This window comes from Balaenoptera musculus, chromosome 14, assembly GCF_009873245.2.
Source record: "Balaenoptera musculus isolate JJ_BM4_2016_0621 chromosome 14, mBalMus1.pri.v3, whole genome shotgun sequence".
NCBI classification, from domain to species: Eukaryota; Metazoa; Chordata; class Mammalia; order Artiodactyla; family Balaenopteridae; genus Balaenoptera; species Balaenoptera musculus.
Window position 1 is genome coordinate 67,209,584 of NC_045798.1, and position 18,889 is coordinate 67,228,472.

The 18,889-nt window shown below is 35.8% G+C and overlaps 1 protein-coding gene across 3 annotated transcripts in view; it reads left to right on the forward strand.

Annotated features, from left to right (window-relative positions):
• The window catches only part of SMAD4 (SMAD family member 4), a 57,475-nt gene extending 42,949 nt beyond the window's left edge, over positions 1-14,526 (forward strand). For 2 of the 3 annotated variants that reach the window (XM_036874259.1, XM_036874260.1), the window contains exons 11-12: positions 6,360-6,498; positions 7,998-14,526. In XM_036874259.1, the coding sequence (XP_036730154.1) occupies positions 6,360-6,498; positions 7,998-8,209 (351 nt within the window). In that variant the 3' untranslated portion in view covers positions 8,210-14,526. Of the gene's footprint in view, positions 1-6,359; positions 6,499-7,039; positions 7,153-7,997 lie in introns of all 3 variants that reach the window. The other variant, XR_005022579.1, reaches the window with a different exon arrangement.
• Positions 14,527-18,889: the final 4,363 nt, after the last annotated feature.

Consider the following 18,889-nt stretch of genomic DNA (forward strand, 5'->3'; position numbering starts at 1 on the left):
GCAAGGTCATGAAGATTTATGCCTATGTTTTCTTCTAAGCATTTTATACTTTTAGGTCGTACATTTAGGTCAATGATCCATTTTGAGTGAATTTTTGTGTATGGTGTAGGGAAAGGATCCCACTTCGTTCTTTTGTATGAGAACCAGTTGTTCCAGCAACCATTTGTTCAAAAGACTGTTCTTTCCCTTACTGAATTATCTTGACACCCTGTTGAAAACTCAATTGACCTTAAGTGATAAAGGTTTTTTTTCTGGGCCATCAATTCTGTTTCGTTGCTGTATATATCTATCCTTGTGACAGTACTACCCTTTCTTGATTGTTGTAGCTTTGTAGGAAGTTTTGAAATTGGGGAGTGTGAGCTCTCCAACTTTGTTATTTTTCAGGATTATTTTGGCTGTTGCCAGCCCCTTGGATTTCCACATGAATTTTATGATTGGCTTGGAAGATATCTATTTTTAATAGTTTTTCTAGCCTTTGTATATGTTTGGAGCAGAGAGAGAAGGTGATTATGCGTAACTATGCATTCATCTTGACTGCAAGTCTCTGGATTACTTGTGCAATTAGAAGTGAATGGACAGAGGACTACAGTGTTGAATATATACTTTGTGCCAGACAGTAGTTATGAACTTAACGGATATGAGGTAGTATTTAAAACATTTAAGCTTAAAAAATGTGGAATCTTGTATAATTAATTTCTAAGATTGTCAAATAATGTAGTATCTCTATTTTGGTACAAATGGTCCTTGAAAAGCCACCCAGGTATGAGACATGTCATCACTTGATAAACCGCCGTCATGGAGAGATTTTTATAGCAATCTCAGACTTTTGCCTTGAACAATAAATAACTATCTTGTGATACATTTTAGTGGAGTAAAAAACATCCCATTTTTGTTGTATTAACTAAGATTTAAAAATAGTTATTTCTGTTTACTAAGTATATTGTTCTTCAGAAGAGTCTTCTTATTAGCCAGAAAGAGATGCAAGTTTATCCTAAATCTAACCATTGGCCTTTTCTTCATTTACTAATTTTTTGGGCCGCAGTAACTAAAGTTTAGGTTGTTAGGTAGATTTTCACCAGAAATCATGTTACTGGGGTGAATTGCGTACAGATACATGAACCCTTGGAAGGAGTGCCCTTACATTGGGGAGTCCACATGGGGGAATCCATCCCTACCCCCAATACACATACATACACACAAACACATTTTTTTCTTTTTAGTTGAAATGAGGAAAACATAGGTTTGAAGAACCATTCTTTCATTTTATAAACCAAGAAGCTAGGACTAAATTGTATTTTTTTTCTCCGAAGATGTTGATTTTTTTTTCCTGCTTCTCTCATGACATAGCAGTCACCTTACATTTATGAAAATCTGATGTAACAAAATGGCATTTTACAAGCTTTAAATGGAGCAAATGTTTGAATTCTCTTTAAGTGGCATTGCTCTTTTGCTTTCAAAAGTAAGGTCTGTTTTGTTTGTGTTGCTTAAGCAGTAGACACTCAGGTTTTTAAAGAGCTTTATTGGGATACTGAGATAATTCACATACCATGTAATTCACCCATTAAGAGTACAATTCAGTGATTTTTAGTTTATTCACAGAGTTGTGCAACCATCACCACAATCAATTTTAGAACATTTTCTTCACCCCAGAAAGAAACCTTGTACCCTTTAGCTGTTACCTCCCAACACCCCATTTCCCCCAGCTCTAGACAACCACTAATCTGCTTTTTCTCTGTATAGATTTGCCTACTCTGAACAATTTTTATAAATGGAATCATATAATGTGGTCTTTTGTGACTTCTTTCACTAAACATAATGTTTTCAAGCTTCATCCATGTAGCATATATCTGTACTTCATTCCTTTTAGGGCTGAATAATATTTCATATACCACATTTTGTTTATCCATACATCAGTTGATGGACATAGAGTTTCTACTTTTTGGCTATATTATGAATAATACCGCTATGAACATTCATGTACAGATTTTTGTGCGAACATATGTCTTCATTTCTCTTGCATATACCAAGGAGTGGAATTGCTGGATCATAAAGTAACTATGTGTAACTTTTTAAGGGACTGCCAAACTGTTTTCCAAAGTGGCTGTAGCATTTTATATTTACAGCAGCAGTGTATGAAGTTTCTGATTTCTCTACAGTCTCACGAATACTTGTTGTTATCTGTCTTTTTGATTTTAGCCATCCTAGAGGGTGTGAAGTGGTATCTCATTGTGGTGGTTTTTGATATGCATTTCTCTTATGATGATGAGTCAGGTTTGTTTTTGAACACATATATGTTAGGGACAGGGGGCAGGCTGTGTTTCTAAACCACAGCTGGACTAGGTTGAAGGTTATTATGATCCCACTTAAATTTATTCCCAGTTACTATATATCATGATTCTTACCTCCAGGTCAGATTACTTAGCAAGTCCTTAAAGCAGTCTTATATTCAGATGCCCAGTATACCACCAACACAATCATCTGTTTCTCTTTCTCGATTACTATTTTTTGGTGTTGATTTAAACAGAGTACTGTAATTGAACCTTATAAAGAAGAATGCCAAAATTTGACTCCTGGTTGAAAGAGAATATCCTGAAGATGTTGACAGTGATCTTTATAAGACACTCACCTTTGTTAAATAATAGGTTTGTAATAAACTTATATGAGAGTAACCACAGGAAATGTGTTTAAATAATGAAATCAGAGGTAAATTGTTGATTAGCCCAGGGGTCGTGATCAGAAATATGTTTTGGATCTGAGCCAAAAAGAATATTTAAATCCTTTGGTTACTTTGAATTGTTTTTATCAACAACTCAGTCAGATTTTGAAAGGAAGATGGTTACATTTCAATGAAAGCCTTAATTTTACTATCCAGTGTAACAGATGAAACCTATTATGGTATAGACAGACAGAGTATACAGTGAGGAGGCAGCCTGAGTTTTAGTTAGCAGTATAGCCAATAATTATGTCTTTCGGTGTGGGTGCTGTAATTACATAAATAACCCATGTGGAAAGAAGGTTTGCTGAGGTGCTTAATGAATCATTTTTACTACATCTGCAGATAAAAGTTTTAAAATGTCATCTTTGTGGTTAATATGTGCTCCTGGTGTTAGCATAGATTTAGATTAAGACAATCGTAATTATGATTGTTTATAACATATTGTAAAGAACCTATGTGTGAATATCTCTTGGTTATTTTTAATAACTCATGGTGGAGGTGAGGATATGTTGAGAACATATTTGAACCCTGGGAATTTAAGCTGTATTCCCTCCTGCCGGGCCATACTAGGTTAATGATGGTTAAAAAAAAAATTTTTTTTAAGTGGTTGTAAAGACCTAAATGTAAAAAATAAAACTCTTAGACGATAACATAGGAGATGACCTTGGGTATGGCAATGACTTTTTAGATACAACATCAAAGGCAGGATCCATGAAAGAAACAGTTGATAGGCTGGACTTCATTAAAATTAAAAATGTCTGCTCTGCGAAGGACAGTGTCAAGAGAATGAGATGATTAGCCACAGACTGGGAGAATATATTTGCAAAAGACACATCTGATAAAGGACTGTTATCGAAAATATAGAAAACACTTAAAACTCAACAGTAAGAAAACAACCTGATTAAAAAGTGGGCAAAAGACCTGAATAGATGCTTCAGTGAAGAGGATACATTGACAGCAAGTAAGCATATGAATAGATGTTCAAGTTCATATGTCATTAGGGAACTGTGAATTAAAACAACAGTGAGATACCACTACGTACTAGTAGAATGGCTAAAACCCAAAACACTGACAAAACCAAGTGTTGGCCAGGATGTGGAGCAACAGGAACTCTCATTCATTACTGGTGGAAATGCTAAATGGTACAGCTGCTTTGGAAGACAGTTTGGTAGTTTCTTACATAGCTACATGTATTCTAACCATATGATCCATCAGTCACACTCCTTAGTATCTACCCAAACGATTTGAAAACATATGTCCACACGAAAACCTACACATGGATGTTTATAGCAGCTTTATTCACAGCTGCCAAAAACTTAGAAGCAACCAACATGTCCTTCAGTAGGTGAATGGGTAAATAAACTGTGGTACATCCACAGAGTGGAATGTTATTCAGCACTAAAAAGAAATGAGCTATTAAGTCATGAAAAGACATGGAGGAACCTAAAATGCATATTACTAAGTGAAAGAAGCCAATCTGAAAAGGCTACATACATGTTGTATGACTCCAACTCTGTGACATTCTGGAAAAGGTAAAACTATGGAGACGGTAAGAAGATGAGTGGTTTCCAGGGATAGAGAGGAGGGAAAAACTCATAGGCAGTGCGCAGAGTATTTTTAGGGCAGTGAAAATACTCTATGGCACTACAACGTTGGATACGTGTTGTTATACATTTGTCTAAACCCATAGAATTATAAAACCAAGAGTGAACCCTAATGTAGCCTATGATTTGGGGTGATAACGCTGTGTCAGGGTAGGTTCATCGATGTAGCAGGGGCACCACTGTGGTGCGGGGCGTTGACGGTGGGGGAGGCTGTGCTTGAGTAGGAGGCAGAGCTCGCTTTACTTTTTACTCAGTTCTATCGTGAGCCTAAAACTGCTCTAAAAACTAAGGTTTGTTAGTTTCTTTCTTTAAAAAAAAGAAAGTGCTTGTAGAGCTATTTGGCGTTTCAAATATTTGAGTCCCACTTTGTACTGTGCTGAGTGATGCCTTCTAAGAGGTAAGAGAGCCCAGTGGAAAATTTCAGAATCTAATGGACTCTTGGGAATCTTGAAAAAACAGTGGTTTTTGTTCTGGGCATTGCGGGATTTCTGATTTCCAGACCTGACTTTGTCATGCTTTCTGTTCTGAAGCCTTTTAGGACTGATAGTTTGGTCAGGTAATAAATACATCTATATGTGACAAATTTCTGTCTCTTCAGAGAATGGGATAGTCTAAGTTTTTCCGTCATTGATGCTGGAAGATTGGCATTGAGTAGAGAAATAAGTAAATAGGAATGTGGTTTGCTATTTGGAGAGGGTTCTCTTGTTTATTGTTGTTGTATGCTCTTATGTTTCATGTAAATACCGTGGCTAAAAACAGTCACAATTTTTTCAGGCATCTGAAAACTAATGGTTTGGGCTCCAAACCTGTTGTTTATCTGATAAAGTACTATGTTATGCATTCTTTGATTTTTTTTATTGTCAAGGATAATTATGCTTGCTTATATTTGGGTTTTGTGCATACTAGAAGGATGTTTTTTTTTAATATAATTTACTCCTGACAAAGGAATATAGTCACATGGTTCAGAAATTAAAATGATATAAAAAGAGTGCATTGAACAGTCTTGCTTCTACTCTGTCCTTGTCTTCCTTTCCTACAACTTCTAAGATGATCACTCTGCTTGTGTAATCTTCCAGTGCTTTAAAAAATGCCAGCCCTTGGCATGGCTGATAAAGAACATTGAAATTACTTATGAACTCCTTAACTTATCCTGAAAGGTCAATGGCTACATGAGAGGCCAAAAATAAAATAAAATATAATAAGTAACATTTATTGACAGCTTACTGTATACTATGCCAAGTTTATAACAACCTTATAAAAAAGCATGTACACTTAGCATTCCCATTTTATAGATAAGAAAATTGAGGCCTTGGAGAGGTTAAGAAATTTAACACATGTAGGTAGCAGGTATCAGTGATAGGATTCAAAGCTAAGCATTTTTTTTTTTAATCACGAGCATACAGAAAGTAATGAGAAACTAGTTAATGAAATCCCATGTATCTATCACTGAGATTCAGTAGTTGTTAAGATTTTACATTTACTTGATCTATTCTTTTTCCTCTGTTTCTAAAGTATTTTAAAACAAGTCCTAAATATCATGTTATTTTGCTCCTATGGATTAAAGTATGCATCTCTGAGAAATGTAGTTGTTTTCTTATATAGTGACGGTGCTTTTATTCACTCCTCCAAATAGAATGATAAAGAAAAGAAGTTGGCCATATTGACCTAGGCCATCGATTCATCCTAAAGAAAACTCTCAGCAATTTGCTTATGAAAGGGAGGGATGATTTCTTAACTGTTCATTTTACACAGTGGTGTGGTTTTTCACAAGGACAATAATGGCTGCCCCACACTGAACTCTAGATAAAGGATACAGAGAGCTGTGGCGGCCAAAGCTGTCCTCATAGTGAAATGTGCCTCTTGGTGAGCTTCAAGCCACCTTTCCTAAGAACTACATATACATAAAAAATTAAAATTTTGAATTCTTTAATTCTGAGAGCTAAATCAAGCTATGAGTTTTAAATAAATTGTGCATTGGTTTTTGATGTATGAATATTTTCTGCTGGACTCATGGCATGAGACTTATACTTTTTTTTAAGGTCTTTGATTTGCGTCAGTGTCATCGTCAGATGCAACAACAGGCAGCTACTGCACAAGCTGCAGCAGCTGCCCAGGCAGCAGCCGTGGCAGGAAACATCCCTGGCCCCGGATCAGTAGGTGGAATAGCCCCAGCTATCAGTAAGTATACTTTTGATTTTTTTTTTTTTTTAAGTGTAATAGTTGGCGTTTTATCTCGATTGACTCAGTTGATTAGTTACTTTAAACAATAATAGAAATTAAAGTTCTTTTTACTGGGATAACATTTTTGAATTTGTAAAAAAAAAAAAAAAAGAGAGAACTGTTCTTCTGTAATAGTTGCCCTTTGTCTAGGACCCTGTGTTCATTCTTTTTGTATCAAAAAAGGGACTATGGGATAAAGGAGAAAGGGGGTTATTATATTATATTGATCAGTCTCCCCTTTTTTTTGCTGATGCTTTTAATTCTTGCCTCACCAGCCAGGGTGGGTTGAGATCACCGACATGCTTTGCTTTATTCTAGAAGGAAAGCATATTTCAGTTTCAGAGTTAGGCACCTCTCCAGTTTTTTCTTAAGTGTGCTAAGCATGGAGAGAAAACTAAGTGAGGGTGGTATTTTGGTAACTTGTAGACTTTTTTTTAATTTTAGGGTAAAATTGAACTGTGTGCCAGGTTTCACACTGATGGGGAATTTTTTACTGCAGAGTTAAACTCCTGACTATAGACTTTTATGATGGAAACACGTGGCACCCATCTTCCACGTCTGAAGGCATAACTAGTGATTCATTCAACCCCTGTTCTTAACCTCTTCAGTGTGGTAAGCAAATCACACTGGCTAAGAAAACTGCAGTGGCCCTGCAGGTTTCTCTACAGTACATACAAATTCCTCCCATTAGTTTCATTGTAATATTGATGAATGCAGATTGACTATATGACTGTATGTTCTGACTGGAAAATTAGATGCAGAGTCTACGTTGTGACTTATGTTCAGGAGTTTACAATTTAGAGGTAGATAAGGCATACTCATTTAGAAAATTTTATTTTTTAAAAGATTTGGGCATCTAAACCATTAATTTGCTAGTTTTGATGTTACAAACATACTTTTACTAAAGAATCCAGAACTATTATTAAATTTTTCATTCTCATCTACTGCCCCCTGTTGAGTAATTACATATTATCTCTGTTACATTGTGAAACTGAGAGACAGACATCATCTGGGTCATCCAAGAAGTCTTAGTGGAACCAGGACTGTTAACTGTCTCATTATTAGTCATGTCTTACTCTGAACTAGACTGTTTAGACAGACAGTAAGGTTCTTAGAACCAACCTGTAGGCATGCACTACCTCTTAAAAACAAGTTGTTTTTTATTCCTTCACCTCTACTTCTAAAGAGAAAAACAGGTGGGGTGTTGGTGGATTGTGGTAATTCATAATTGATGGTAGCTGGAAAGACCCATGTGGAATGTAGATGGTCTTAACCAAAAGTTTTCAGTCCCTGTTGATAAAGTGTAGATCTACACTTACTTTTTGGCACCTTGACAGAGAAGTTATATGCTGGGGAGAATGAAGTAAAGAAAGCTGGTCACCTTATTAATGTAAGATTTAGGGAGGATGGGAAGAGATCAGCTGTCCCTCTGACGTCATCCAAATCTTTTCTGTTAGGTTTGTCAGCTGCTGCTGGAATCGGTGTTGATGACCTTCGTCGTTTATGCATACTCAGGATGAGTTTTGTGAAAGGCTGGGGGCCTGATTACCCAAGACAGAGCATCAAGGAAACACCTTGCTGGATTGAGATTCACTTACACCGGGCCCTCCAGCTCCTAGATGAAGTACTTCACACCATGCCTATTGCCGACCCACAGCCTTTAGACTGAGGTCTTTTAACTTAATGTTGGGGCCCTTAACATTATCAGGATGGTGGACTATAAAATGCAATCCTGTTTATAATCTGAAGATATATTTCACTTTTGTTCTGCTTTATCTTTTCATAAGGGGTTGAAAAATGTGTTTGCTGCCTTGCTCCTAGCAGACAGAAACTGGATTAAAACAATTTTTTTTTCCTATTTAGAACTTTTCAGGCATGGCTCAGAGCTTGAAGATCAGGAAAAACACATTCTTATTATATCTTCACCAGTTATGTATGAAGGAATCATTCCAATGCTGGAAAATTTAGCCCTTTAAAATGTTTTAGAGCCTTTTATATGCAGAACATTAATATGTGTGTTATTCTACAGAATAAATTCAATATTGCTGATTTTAAAGGCAGAGAAGTTCTCAAAGTTAATTCACCTATATGTTATCTTGTGCGTGAGTTGTTATCGTTGAGCACACTTTACTCCAAAATATTGTGCCGTGTGGGTGAGTTAATTTTACCAAGAGCAGCTTTACTCTGTGTTTAAAAAAGAAGATAGTAATGTATTATAACCTTTTATGCAAAATGTTTTTTTCAAGTTAAACTAGTGAAGATGATTTCAATTCAGATTGTCTTGCGACTTCAGTTTTTCTTTTGCCAAGGCAAAACACTAATCTCTGTATATTGAGAATTCCTTAAAATTACCAAAGGAATATCATTTAAAATTACATTTGTTATCTTTGTTGGATAACTATTTATCACGAAATCTACTTTAGCCCTGTTAAACAGTAGATGTATTCTATATTTCTAGGCACAGGGTTGGTTACTAAGAAGCCTAGAGGAGGAATTTCTTTCCTTCATTAACATAGGGAAAGTTTTTGTATTTTTAAAAACACTAAAAGCAGTGTCACTCCATCTAATATCTTACCGTTCTGCAAAGGTGGCAGTGCTTAAACTAAATAATGAATATTTTGGAAACTGCTAAATTCTGTGTTAAATACTGTGCAGAATAATGGAAACATTACCGTTCATAATAGGTAGTTTGGATATTTTTGTACTTGATTTGATGTGTGACTTTTTTTTCGTATACTGTTTAAATCATGTATGTTATGACATTGTTTAAAATTCAGTTTTTGTATCTTGGGGCAAGACTGCAAACTTTTTTATACCTTTTGGTTATTCTAAGCCCTTTGCCATCAATGATCATATCAGTTGGCAGTGACTTTGTATAGAGAATTTAAGTAGAAAAGTTGCAAATGTATTGACTGTACCACAGATACAATATGTATGCTTTTTACTTAGCTAGTAGCATAAATAAAACTGAATCTCAACATGCAAAGTTGAATTCTAGGTTTGATTTTTAAGTTTTTTTTCTTTTGCACTTTTGAGTCCAACCTTAGTGGCGAGACACCTTCTACTAAATGACAGGCAACAGCCAGTACTATTGGGCAGCTTTGGTTTTTTTCTCCCACTCTACCAGGACTTCCCTATGGACATTATGTATCAAGTGTAGGGTTGGTTATTTTTTTTAACTTTTATTTTACTGTAGCAAAACTAGGCCTGATTGTCTATAAGATAAATAGGTTGTCTACAGGATAAATAGTGTGAAATAAATCAAGGATTATCTTTCAGATGTTTTTGCTTTCTTCATGGAGGGCCTTTCTAAGTATAATAAGATTATTTCAGGTGTGTTACCAGTTTGAGACATGAGAAACACTTAATGCATGATAGTCATCCTTACATCAACTTAAATCAACAAATCTTCTACTTCTTTGCTTAGGTCTTCTTATTAAGACCATCCTAGAAACCACTGAGTTTGCTTATTGCTGTGATTTAAACATATCTTGATCCAAGCTACTTGTATTTTGTTTTTTAAAATAACATTTCTACCAACTCATTTATACTCTGGAGTACTTACAGATACTTCTGTTAAAGACCTAATCTTAATCTGTAAAGTTTGGTGATTTTACGTTTTATTGGCAGATTTTTTAAAAGGTATCTTCATTCTCTAGAAATTTTTGACTTAGGTCTATTTTATTGTGAATGAAGAATAGGAGCAAGAGGAGAGAGTTTTAGAATAACAGATTTTTAAAATCGAGGTTATTTGATTAGAACCATAAGCATGCTATGATATAATCCATTGCCTCCTATTCTACTTTAAAGAAGGTTTACATGTGTAATCATCTAGGGAAAGTATTGTGGAAGATATTTGCTAAGTAGTCTGTCTTTCAGGGCAAGCCACCCACTTTGGTTTCTTTTTGCAAAGAGCCATAAAAATACGACAAGTACACAGAAGTACTTCTAGTTATTAATTGCTTTATACTTGTGCCTAGGTTCAGTCACATGCTTTTGAGAAAACATCTAGTATATTATAATCAGTTATTTCTGAGGGCTTAGTTGTTGAACAGTATTTACGTTTCTTAGTGGTAGTCATCTTTGATGAGTAAGACTAAAAGAATCGCAGTGTTTAAGATTTTATGGCTATTTTAAGAGTAGAATAGTGTCCACAGTTCTTGGAATCTGATTGCTCTGAGTATATGGTTCTGGGTGGGTTTTCTCTAGCTAGTTCATATCTCAGAGACTCTCAGAATATTGAATTTCAGTGGAAGCTGAGAGAGAGATGAACCAGGTTTGTACCTTTATAATCAATCCAGTATGAGGCCCATTCCACTTTTGTCTAGTGCCTTTCAGTGCATTATCAAAGGGAAATCCTTAAATCCAAAATGGTGTTGCCTTTATTTTCCAGGGAGTAGATTCTTTTGTGGGATATAGTCTATCATTTTTTATAGTATACTACCCCTGGTATACAAAGATAATGATGATAAATCACTGCCATATAACCTTGCTTTTCTAGAAGCATGGCTCGTTTGTATTGACCTAACAGGCAAATAGGTTGCCTGTCCCATTCCTCCTGTAAGCATTGTAGGTTTACAGGTTGAGTGACCTGGCTTAGGGATAACCATACTCAGAATACCCTAATAAACTGAACACATATGAGCCGTGTTGTATTTCAAAGTTAAAAATCCACTTTCGTGTGGAAGGGTGTAGTGTAGAGAGGAGGGGGTATTTGTAATAGAACATTGAAGGCAAAATAAAATGTCCTGTCTTCCAGATGATAAATATCTTATTTTAAAAGTTTATTGCAGTTGTCTTTTTGACCATGCCCATCTGAAGAAGGGAAATTTTACATGTTCCATGGTGCTCCTAAAGTATATGTGGAGGTTAAAGAATATATGGTGAAGTATTTCGATTCCTGGTTTGGTGGTAACTAGTTAGTAGTTACTAGCTATTATGCAAAATCAGATTAGTTCAGAACCTCTTTGAGAGCCTTTTGGAAGAAGAAGTTTTATTCTCAGTAAGGCAGAATCCTTTTTGTTGATAATTTCTATAGGTTGCTCCCTCCATCATTGAGTCATTTTACTGGCATTTAATAATAGCAGATTGGGAAATGGGAAAATGGTGAATTTTAGGTTACTGGGGTAAATGAGTGTATGAAAGCAATTACCTGTAAAGTCAGTTAACAACTCTTTTGTGGATGGGGTTTGGCTAAGACTAGCAGATAGAAGAAATGCTTTTTTTTTTTTTTCCTTCCTAAAGGCAGAACCCATTGTTGCGGATAGCTATCTGTAAATAATCACCTAAGTCCTCCTTTGCAAGATTATTGAAGATGGGATATGAGAATCTTGTGTGCAACCTTTCTATTTTTTCCTCACAACTAGATAATTTCTTTTCTCCGAAGATATGTCAGGAAGGATGTAAAAAGTTAGTGGCCTTATTCATAGCACCCTCAGGCCCAGCCTTGTCTGTAAGCACTTGTCCCAGTGTTGCTAGCTTGTTTATCTTATTTATCTGGTATCACTGTGGAATGGAATTTTCTGCATAATCCAAACTTGCCTTATTTAAGCAGTAAAACTTTTTTTTACTTTGGCCATTTTTTTGGGTGGAGTTATATGTATATTAGTGAACATACTAGGTACAGTGTTTCTTTTGTGCCTCCTGTCTTGTAGACTTCAGAGGCTGCTAAGACATGCGGGACTGTTTTACCTGCACTAAATGGTCGCAGACTCCTATGGTTTGGAATGTTTGGTTTTGTTATACTCCCCCCGCCCCTTTAATGACGGCAACCACTTCCTGTGTGTTACTAGTATACCTCCCCTTAGTTCCTTCTTCCCTTTCTGATTCATTTTCCCGACTGGGCAAGGAAGCCAGATAACCATACTTATTAGAACTTTCTTTAAAACACCAGGGCAAACTGGGACAGGAGCCGAGGAAGTGTCCTGTAAAGTATTGAAAAGAACTTCGGTGCTTTGGCGTTTGATATCAGTTTGACTGCTTAGTGTGCTTCCTGATTCGTGCTGAGTTTCAGGTAGTTGAGATAGAGAGAAATGAGTCATATTCATAATTTTCCCCTTTGAAAGGTTTTGTTGCTTCCACTTGAATGCTGCTCAAACGAAAACTGGGGTTACAAGTGTTGGTTACTAAGTTAGCGTCAATAGCTAGAGGCAATACCATTGCCTAGAGGACACCAGCAAAAAAAGCAAAAAAACAAAAACCTTGGAAAATGAGGGGGTCATTTTTGTTTTGTTTTGGTGTCCCCTTTTTGAGTCCTATCTTCTGGCCTTCCTCCTCTACAGATATTTTTGACCTTTAGGTGCCTTTATGAGAATTGAGGGTCTGATATCCTGCCCCAAGGAGTAGCTAAAGTGATTGCTGATGTTTTCAGGGATTTTAACATCAGACTTGAATGAGTGAATGAACCTTTTTTTCTTTTCCTTTCATCATCATCTTTTTTTTTTTTTTAAATAGGAAGAACTAAGGAGAAAACTCCAGTGAAGACAATCATTTCTCTCTACTGGTGTGGATAATTTTCAGTTTATTTCAGATGCTTTCTCAATAGGTCTCAGAACTAGTGTTCTTGTTCAACCTGAAACTAGTAGTGGCTCTGGGCTGGGGCCAGACAGTTGCACTCTCTAGTTTGTGCTCTGCCACTAATTTGATGTATGACCTTGGGCAAGTCATTTACCTTCTTTGGGCCTCAGTTGCCTCATCTGTAAAATGAGGGAGTTGGACTAGATGAGTTCTTCCAGCTCTGAAGTTTAAGTGACCTTGCCTACCTTGCAGCAGTTTTTGATTTCTTCCTTACCTTTGGTCTGCTGTCTGAGGGGGCTTTTTACTTATTTCCACATTATTCAAATGAGACTAGGCTTGATATTTTATTACTGTTCTGTGGACAAGAAGTTACATAATATGTCCTTAAAACTTAAATTCAACCAAAGGCCTAGCACCGCCTTGGAGGCTGCAATAAATACTTAAAAAAAAAAAAAATGGAGAAAAGCCTTCATTTTATTTTCCCATCATCTCTATTCAAGGTGTATTAAGGCTTTTTTTGGAGTCATGATATTCTACCTTTTGGGTTGGTATGTGTGTGACACCATCCTCTTAAGTACTGTGTGCTGGTAATTTTTTTTTTTAAACTAAAATGGATTGAAAACTTATTGTAAATGCCTAATGGTTATTAGAGGTCATTGCTTTGGGTCTTTGGTTTCTTAACTCTTCTGTTCTCAAAACAGGGAAATTCCCTTGAACTGTGTCAATTAAAATGGTTTATATGACTCAAGAAATCAATACCAGTGGATGATTTTTCACTTTATTTTTGGCTCTTTTTAGGTCCGTTTTGATTAGAAGACTTTTGGCTGGAGCATTCCTTTCAGAGTTCTCTTCCAGCCTATCCTTGGATGAGTATAATTAATGGACTTGTCTTTTTCAAGGACCTTGAGAACCTTCCTTGGGGGTGGGGTCAAGGGTAGGGGATTGGGGAGTCCTGGTAGAGGCCAGCTCTGTGGTAGCTGGAAAGGAAGGAATGAAACCAGCTGCTGTTGCTGTGGCTGCTTGTCATTGATAGAAGGACTCATGGGCTTGGATTGGTTGAAAAGCCAAACATGGAGTCAGCAAACTTCTTCCAAGTATGGGTTCTGGCCAATGCCTTGGACATGTGATTTAAGGGAAAAGTGTGAAAGCTCCTGGATGATGGAAACCTGGTGAGCTGCAGAACCATTTGGAGGAGGTGACTGGGGGTTGGGAACAGATTTGGTGATAGTATTTCCCAACTCTGTCTCCTCCTCTGAAGTCAGAGGAATGCAGCTATGCCAAAACTCAGAGAAGAGCCACACTTAGCTTCTGCTTTTGGGAAAACTGGTCAGCTAAGGCTCTGGTAGTTCCTTTGTGGCTTTCTGTATACTTTTGCCTGGTTGAAGTCTGTGGCTAAAAAATAGTTGAACCTTTCCTGAGAACTCTGTAACAAAGTATGTTTTTGATTAAAAGAGAAAGCCAATTAAATCATTATGTGCTCATTCTTTTTCTTAAAGCCTGTGGATGTTTTAGATCTAGAAAGAATTTCTAATCACGTAGTGAGTTCTCAGACTTGAGGACATTTTCCTTCATTGCTTTGTGACCATTGAAACGGGAACTACAGCATTTCAAATATGACCATGGGAGAACAGTCCCCATTCTTTCCTCATTTCTAAAAGGAGAGAGTGGAATGATGGTGGTTGAAGAGGTAGGTACTAGGGAATTATGAGAACCAAGATGCTTAAAGGAGAGACAGAAATTGGAAATTGGAGACCAACCCTATCATTGCCCGTCTAAGGATAAAGAAAGCTATTCCCCCCTAGCTGCCTCCTTTATGAAATGAAGGGTCAATGTGGGGCAGGGGGTGGTCAGGTAAGGTGATTCTTTGGCAATGGCTTGCAAAAAAAAAAAAAAAACGCACGACCAAACCAGTATTTTCTTTCTGGTCTTGCTGATGTGAGTTCCAGAGACATTTATCAGGCCGAGAGACTCGTTCTCGCCTGACCTAAAATTTACAGTATTTTAAGCTGAACTTGAAGAGGTTGTCGATTGGCATTCTGTTGAGGGGAAAAAAACAAAACACAAAAAAACATTCCTTTGTGAAACTCTTCAGGTGTAAGGGCAGTTTTATGTATTCTTCATCTCTCTCTGCCCTCTGCTTTTGACCCTTGATTCTTTGTGCTTTATTCCGTCTCCTGCCTTATCACAGCTCCCACAAATGACAACCTGAAAAGTCCCAACTCCTCTTCAAACCCTTCTCACCCTGTCTTCTCACTGTGATAAATTGTAGTGCCCTTTACCCTCAGCCCTTTCTGTTCTAAAAGAACAATTCTTTTAGTTCTGGCCCTACTTTGGGGATGGCATCCACTTCTTTATTTTGATGTAGTCCTTTTGGGCCAGACAGATGGACAGGATGGGTTCAGGGAATTTGTCACCAGTAGACCTACCCTAAAAGAATGGTTAAAGGAGTTTCTCTAAACAGAAAGGAAATGATAAAAGAAGAAAGGTAATATCAAGAAGAAATTAAAAATATGGTAAGCAAAACAATACATATATATGGTAAGCAAAAATATGTGTTAATACATAAATCTCATCTTGAGTTTTCTAAATTATGTTTGCTAGTTGAAGCAAAAATTGCAACACTGCCTAAGGTGATTCTAAATGTATACAGAGTAAATATTTAAAACTATGAAAAAGCTAACCAAAGAGATAAACTCAGAAATACTATAGATAAATCAAAATGGAATCCTAAAACATTTTCAGGTAACTCACAATGAGGCAGGGGGGAGAAAAAAACAAGCAACAAAACAGAACAAAAAGAAAATGTTTTTAAAAATGTCAGACTTATTATCTAACATATTAATGATTACATTAAATGTAAATGGTTTAAATATACTAATTAAAAGACAGATATTGGTAGACTGTATTAAGAAACATGACCCAACTATATACTGTCTACAAGAAACTTCAAATATAACAATAGGCAATCTGAAAGAAAAAAGTTTATAGGAAAATATATATTAGGTAAACAATCAAAGAAAAGCAGGATTGGCTATGTTAATATCAGATAAAGTAGATTTAAGAGCAAAGAAAAATGCCAGATAGAGAGGGACAGTATGTAATGATAAAGAGTTAATTCATCCAGACAGAGTTAATCCTAAGTGTGTATACACCAAGCAACAGAGCAAAATATGGGAAGCAAAAAATGATAGAATTGAATGGAGAAATATATCCACAACCATAGTTGGGGACTTCAACACAGCTTTTTAAACAGTTGATAGAATAGTTAAACATAAAATCATCAATAATATAGAAGAACTCAACACCCCCATCAACCAATATGATCTAACTGACACTTATAGAACAAGTCATCCAACAACAGCAAAATACTATGCTTTTCAAGTGCAGACAGAACATATACCAAGATAGACTCAAAACTTAACAAATTTAAAAGAATTGAAATCATATAAAATGTTCTCCAGCCACAGTGGAATCAACTAGAAATCAGTAATAGATAACAGGAAAATCTCCAAGCACTTAGAAACTAAACAGTATATTTCTAAACCATGGGTTAAAGAGCAAGTCTCAAGGGAAATTTTTTTAAAATACACTGAACTGAATGAGATGAAAGCATCAACATCTGTGGGATTCAGTTAAAGCAGTGCTGAAAGGGAAATTTATAGCACTAAATGCAAACAGAGAAAAAAAAATCTCAAATCAATACTTTAAAGCTTCCACTTCAAACACTTAGAAAAACCTAAAGCAAGCAGAAGGAAGGAAATAAAGTTGGAGCAGAAATCAGTACAATTGAAACAAAACCAACAGAAAATCAATGAAACAACAGGTTCTTTGGAAAGATCAGTAATATCAACAAACCTCTACCAAGACTGACAGAAAAATACAAGACACAAATTACCAATATGGGGAATAAAATGGGATATCAATACAGCCACTATAGACATCAAAAGGATAAGAAGGGAATACTACAGATAACTTTACACACATAAGTTTGACAACTTAGATGAAATTGACCAATGTTGAAAAACACAAATTACCAGCACTCACCCAACATGAAATCAATTATTTGAATAGCCTTATAGCTATTGAGATGGAAATAATTTTAAAATCCCTGAAAAGAAATCTCCAGTCCCCAGATGGTTTCACTGAAGATTCTACCAAGGAAGAATTAATACCAGTTACACAATATTATCCAGAAAATAGAAGAGAATGCTTCCCCATTCATTTTATGAAGCTAGTATTACCCTGATAAAAAACCAGACGAAGACAATACAAAAAAAGAAAAAACAACAGACCAATATCCCTCATGAATATATATGCAAAAATCCTTAACAAAATATTAGCAAATAGAATTCAGCAACATACAAAAAATTATACACCATGACCAAATGGAGTTTCTTTTAGGAATGCCAACCTGGCTCAGTATTTGAAAATCAATCTAACTACCACATTATCAGGCTAAAGAAGAAAAATATCTCATCATCCTACACACATTCATGATAAAAACTCAGAAAATAGGAACAGAGGGGAAATTCCTCGATTTAATAAAGCACATCAACAAAAAAACCTACAGCTAACATAATACTTAATGGTGAGAAACTAGACGCTTTCCACCTAGGATCGGGAACAAATCAAGGATGTCTACTTTCACAACTCTTATTCAGCACAGTGCTGAAAGTTTTAGCCAGTGTAATAAAGCAAGAAAAGGAAATAAAAGGCATACAGATTGAAAAGGAAGAAGTAAAACAATCCCTATTTGTAGATTACATGATTGTCTATGTAGAAATTCCCAAGGAATGTATTTAAAAACTCCTAGAACTAATAAGTGAGTCTACTGAGGTCACTGAATACTAGATTTACCTACAAAAGTCAACTGTAGTTTTATCATAAGCAATGACCATGTGGATGCTGAAATTAAAATACAATACTGTTTACAATCACTTGAAAAAGAAACAGGTGTAATCTAACAAAACATGTATAGATAGGACTTGTATGCTGAAAACTGCAAATGCTGATGAAATAAATTGAAGAACGTCTAAATAAATGGAGAAACATGCCGTGTGTTCATGGATTGGAACACTCAATATAGTATGTCAATTCTCCCTAGATTGATATACAGGTTTAATGCAATTTCTGTCAAAATCCCAGCAAGATTTTTTTTTTGTAGGTATAGACAAGATTATTCTAAAATGTACATGGAAAGGCAAACCAGAAGGTAAGACAATTTTGATAAAAGAATAAAGTAGGAAGAGTTAGTTTACTCGAATTCAAGACGTTATAAATATAGCGTATGTGTGTGTGTGTATACTGAATATGTGTGTGTATATATATATATGATTACTGTATATTGATTACTGTAGTCGAGACTGTGTGGTATTGGAGGGATAGACACACAGATCAATAGGATGAAATAGAGAACCCAGAAATAGACCCACAGAAATATGCACAACTGACTTTTTACAAAGGTGCAAAAGCAATTCAATGGAGAAATGATAGTTTTTTCACCAAATGGTGATGGAGAAGCTGGACACACATAGACAAGGAAACGGACCTTGACCCAAGTTTTATACTTTATATGTAAATTAACTAAAAATGAATCACAGACTTAACATGTAAAACCTAAAATTATAAAACTTTTAGAAAAAAAATCTTTGGGATCTAGGATTAAGCAAGAAGTTCTTAGACTTGACACCAAAATCAAGATCCATAAATGGAAAATTTGATAAATTGCATTCTGTCAAAATTAAAAATATTTGCTCTGTGAAAGACCCTGTTAAGACAATGAAATGACAATATCTAGAATATATAAATAATTCTCAAAACTCAACAATAAAAA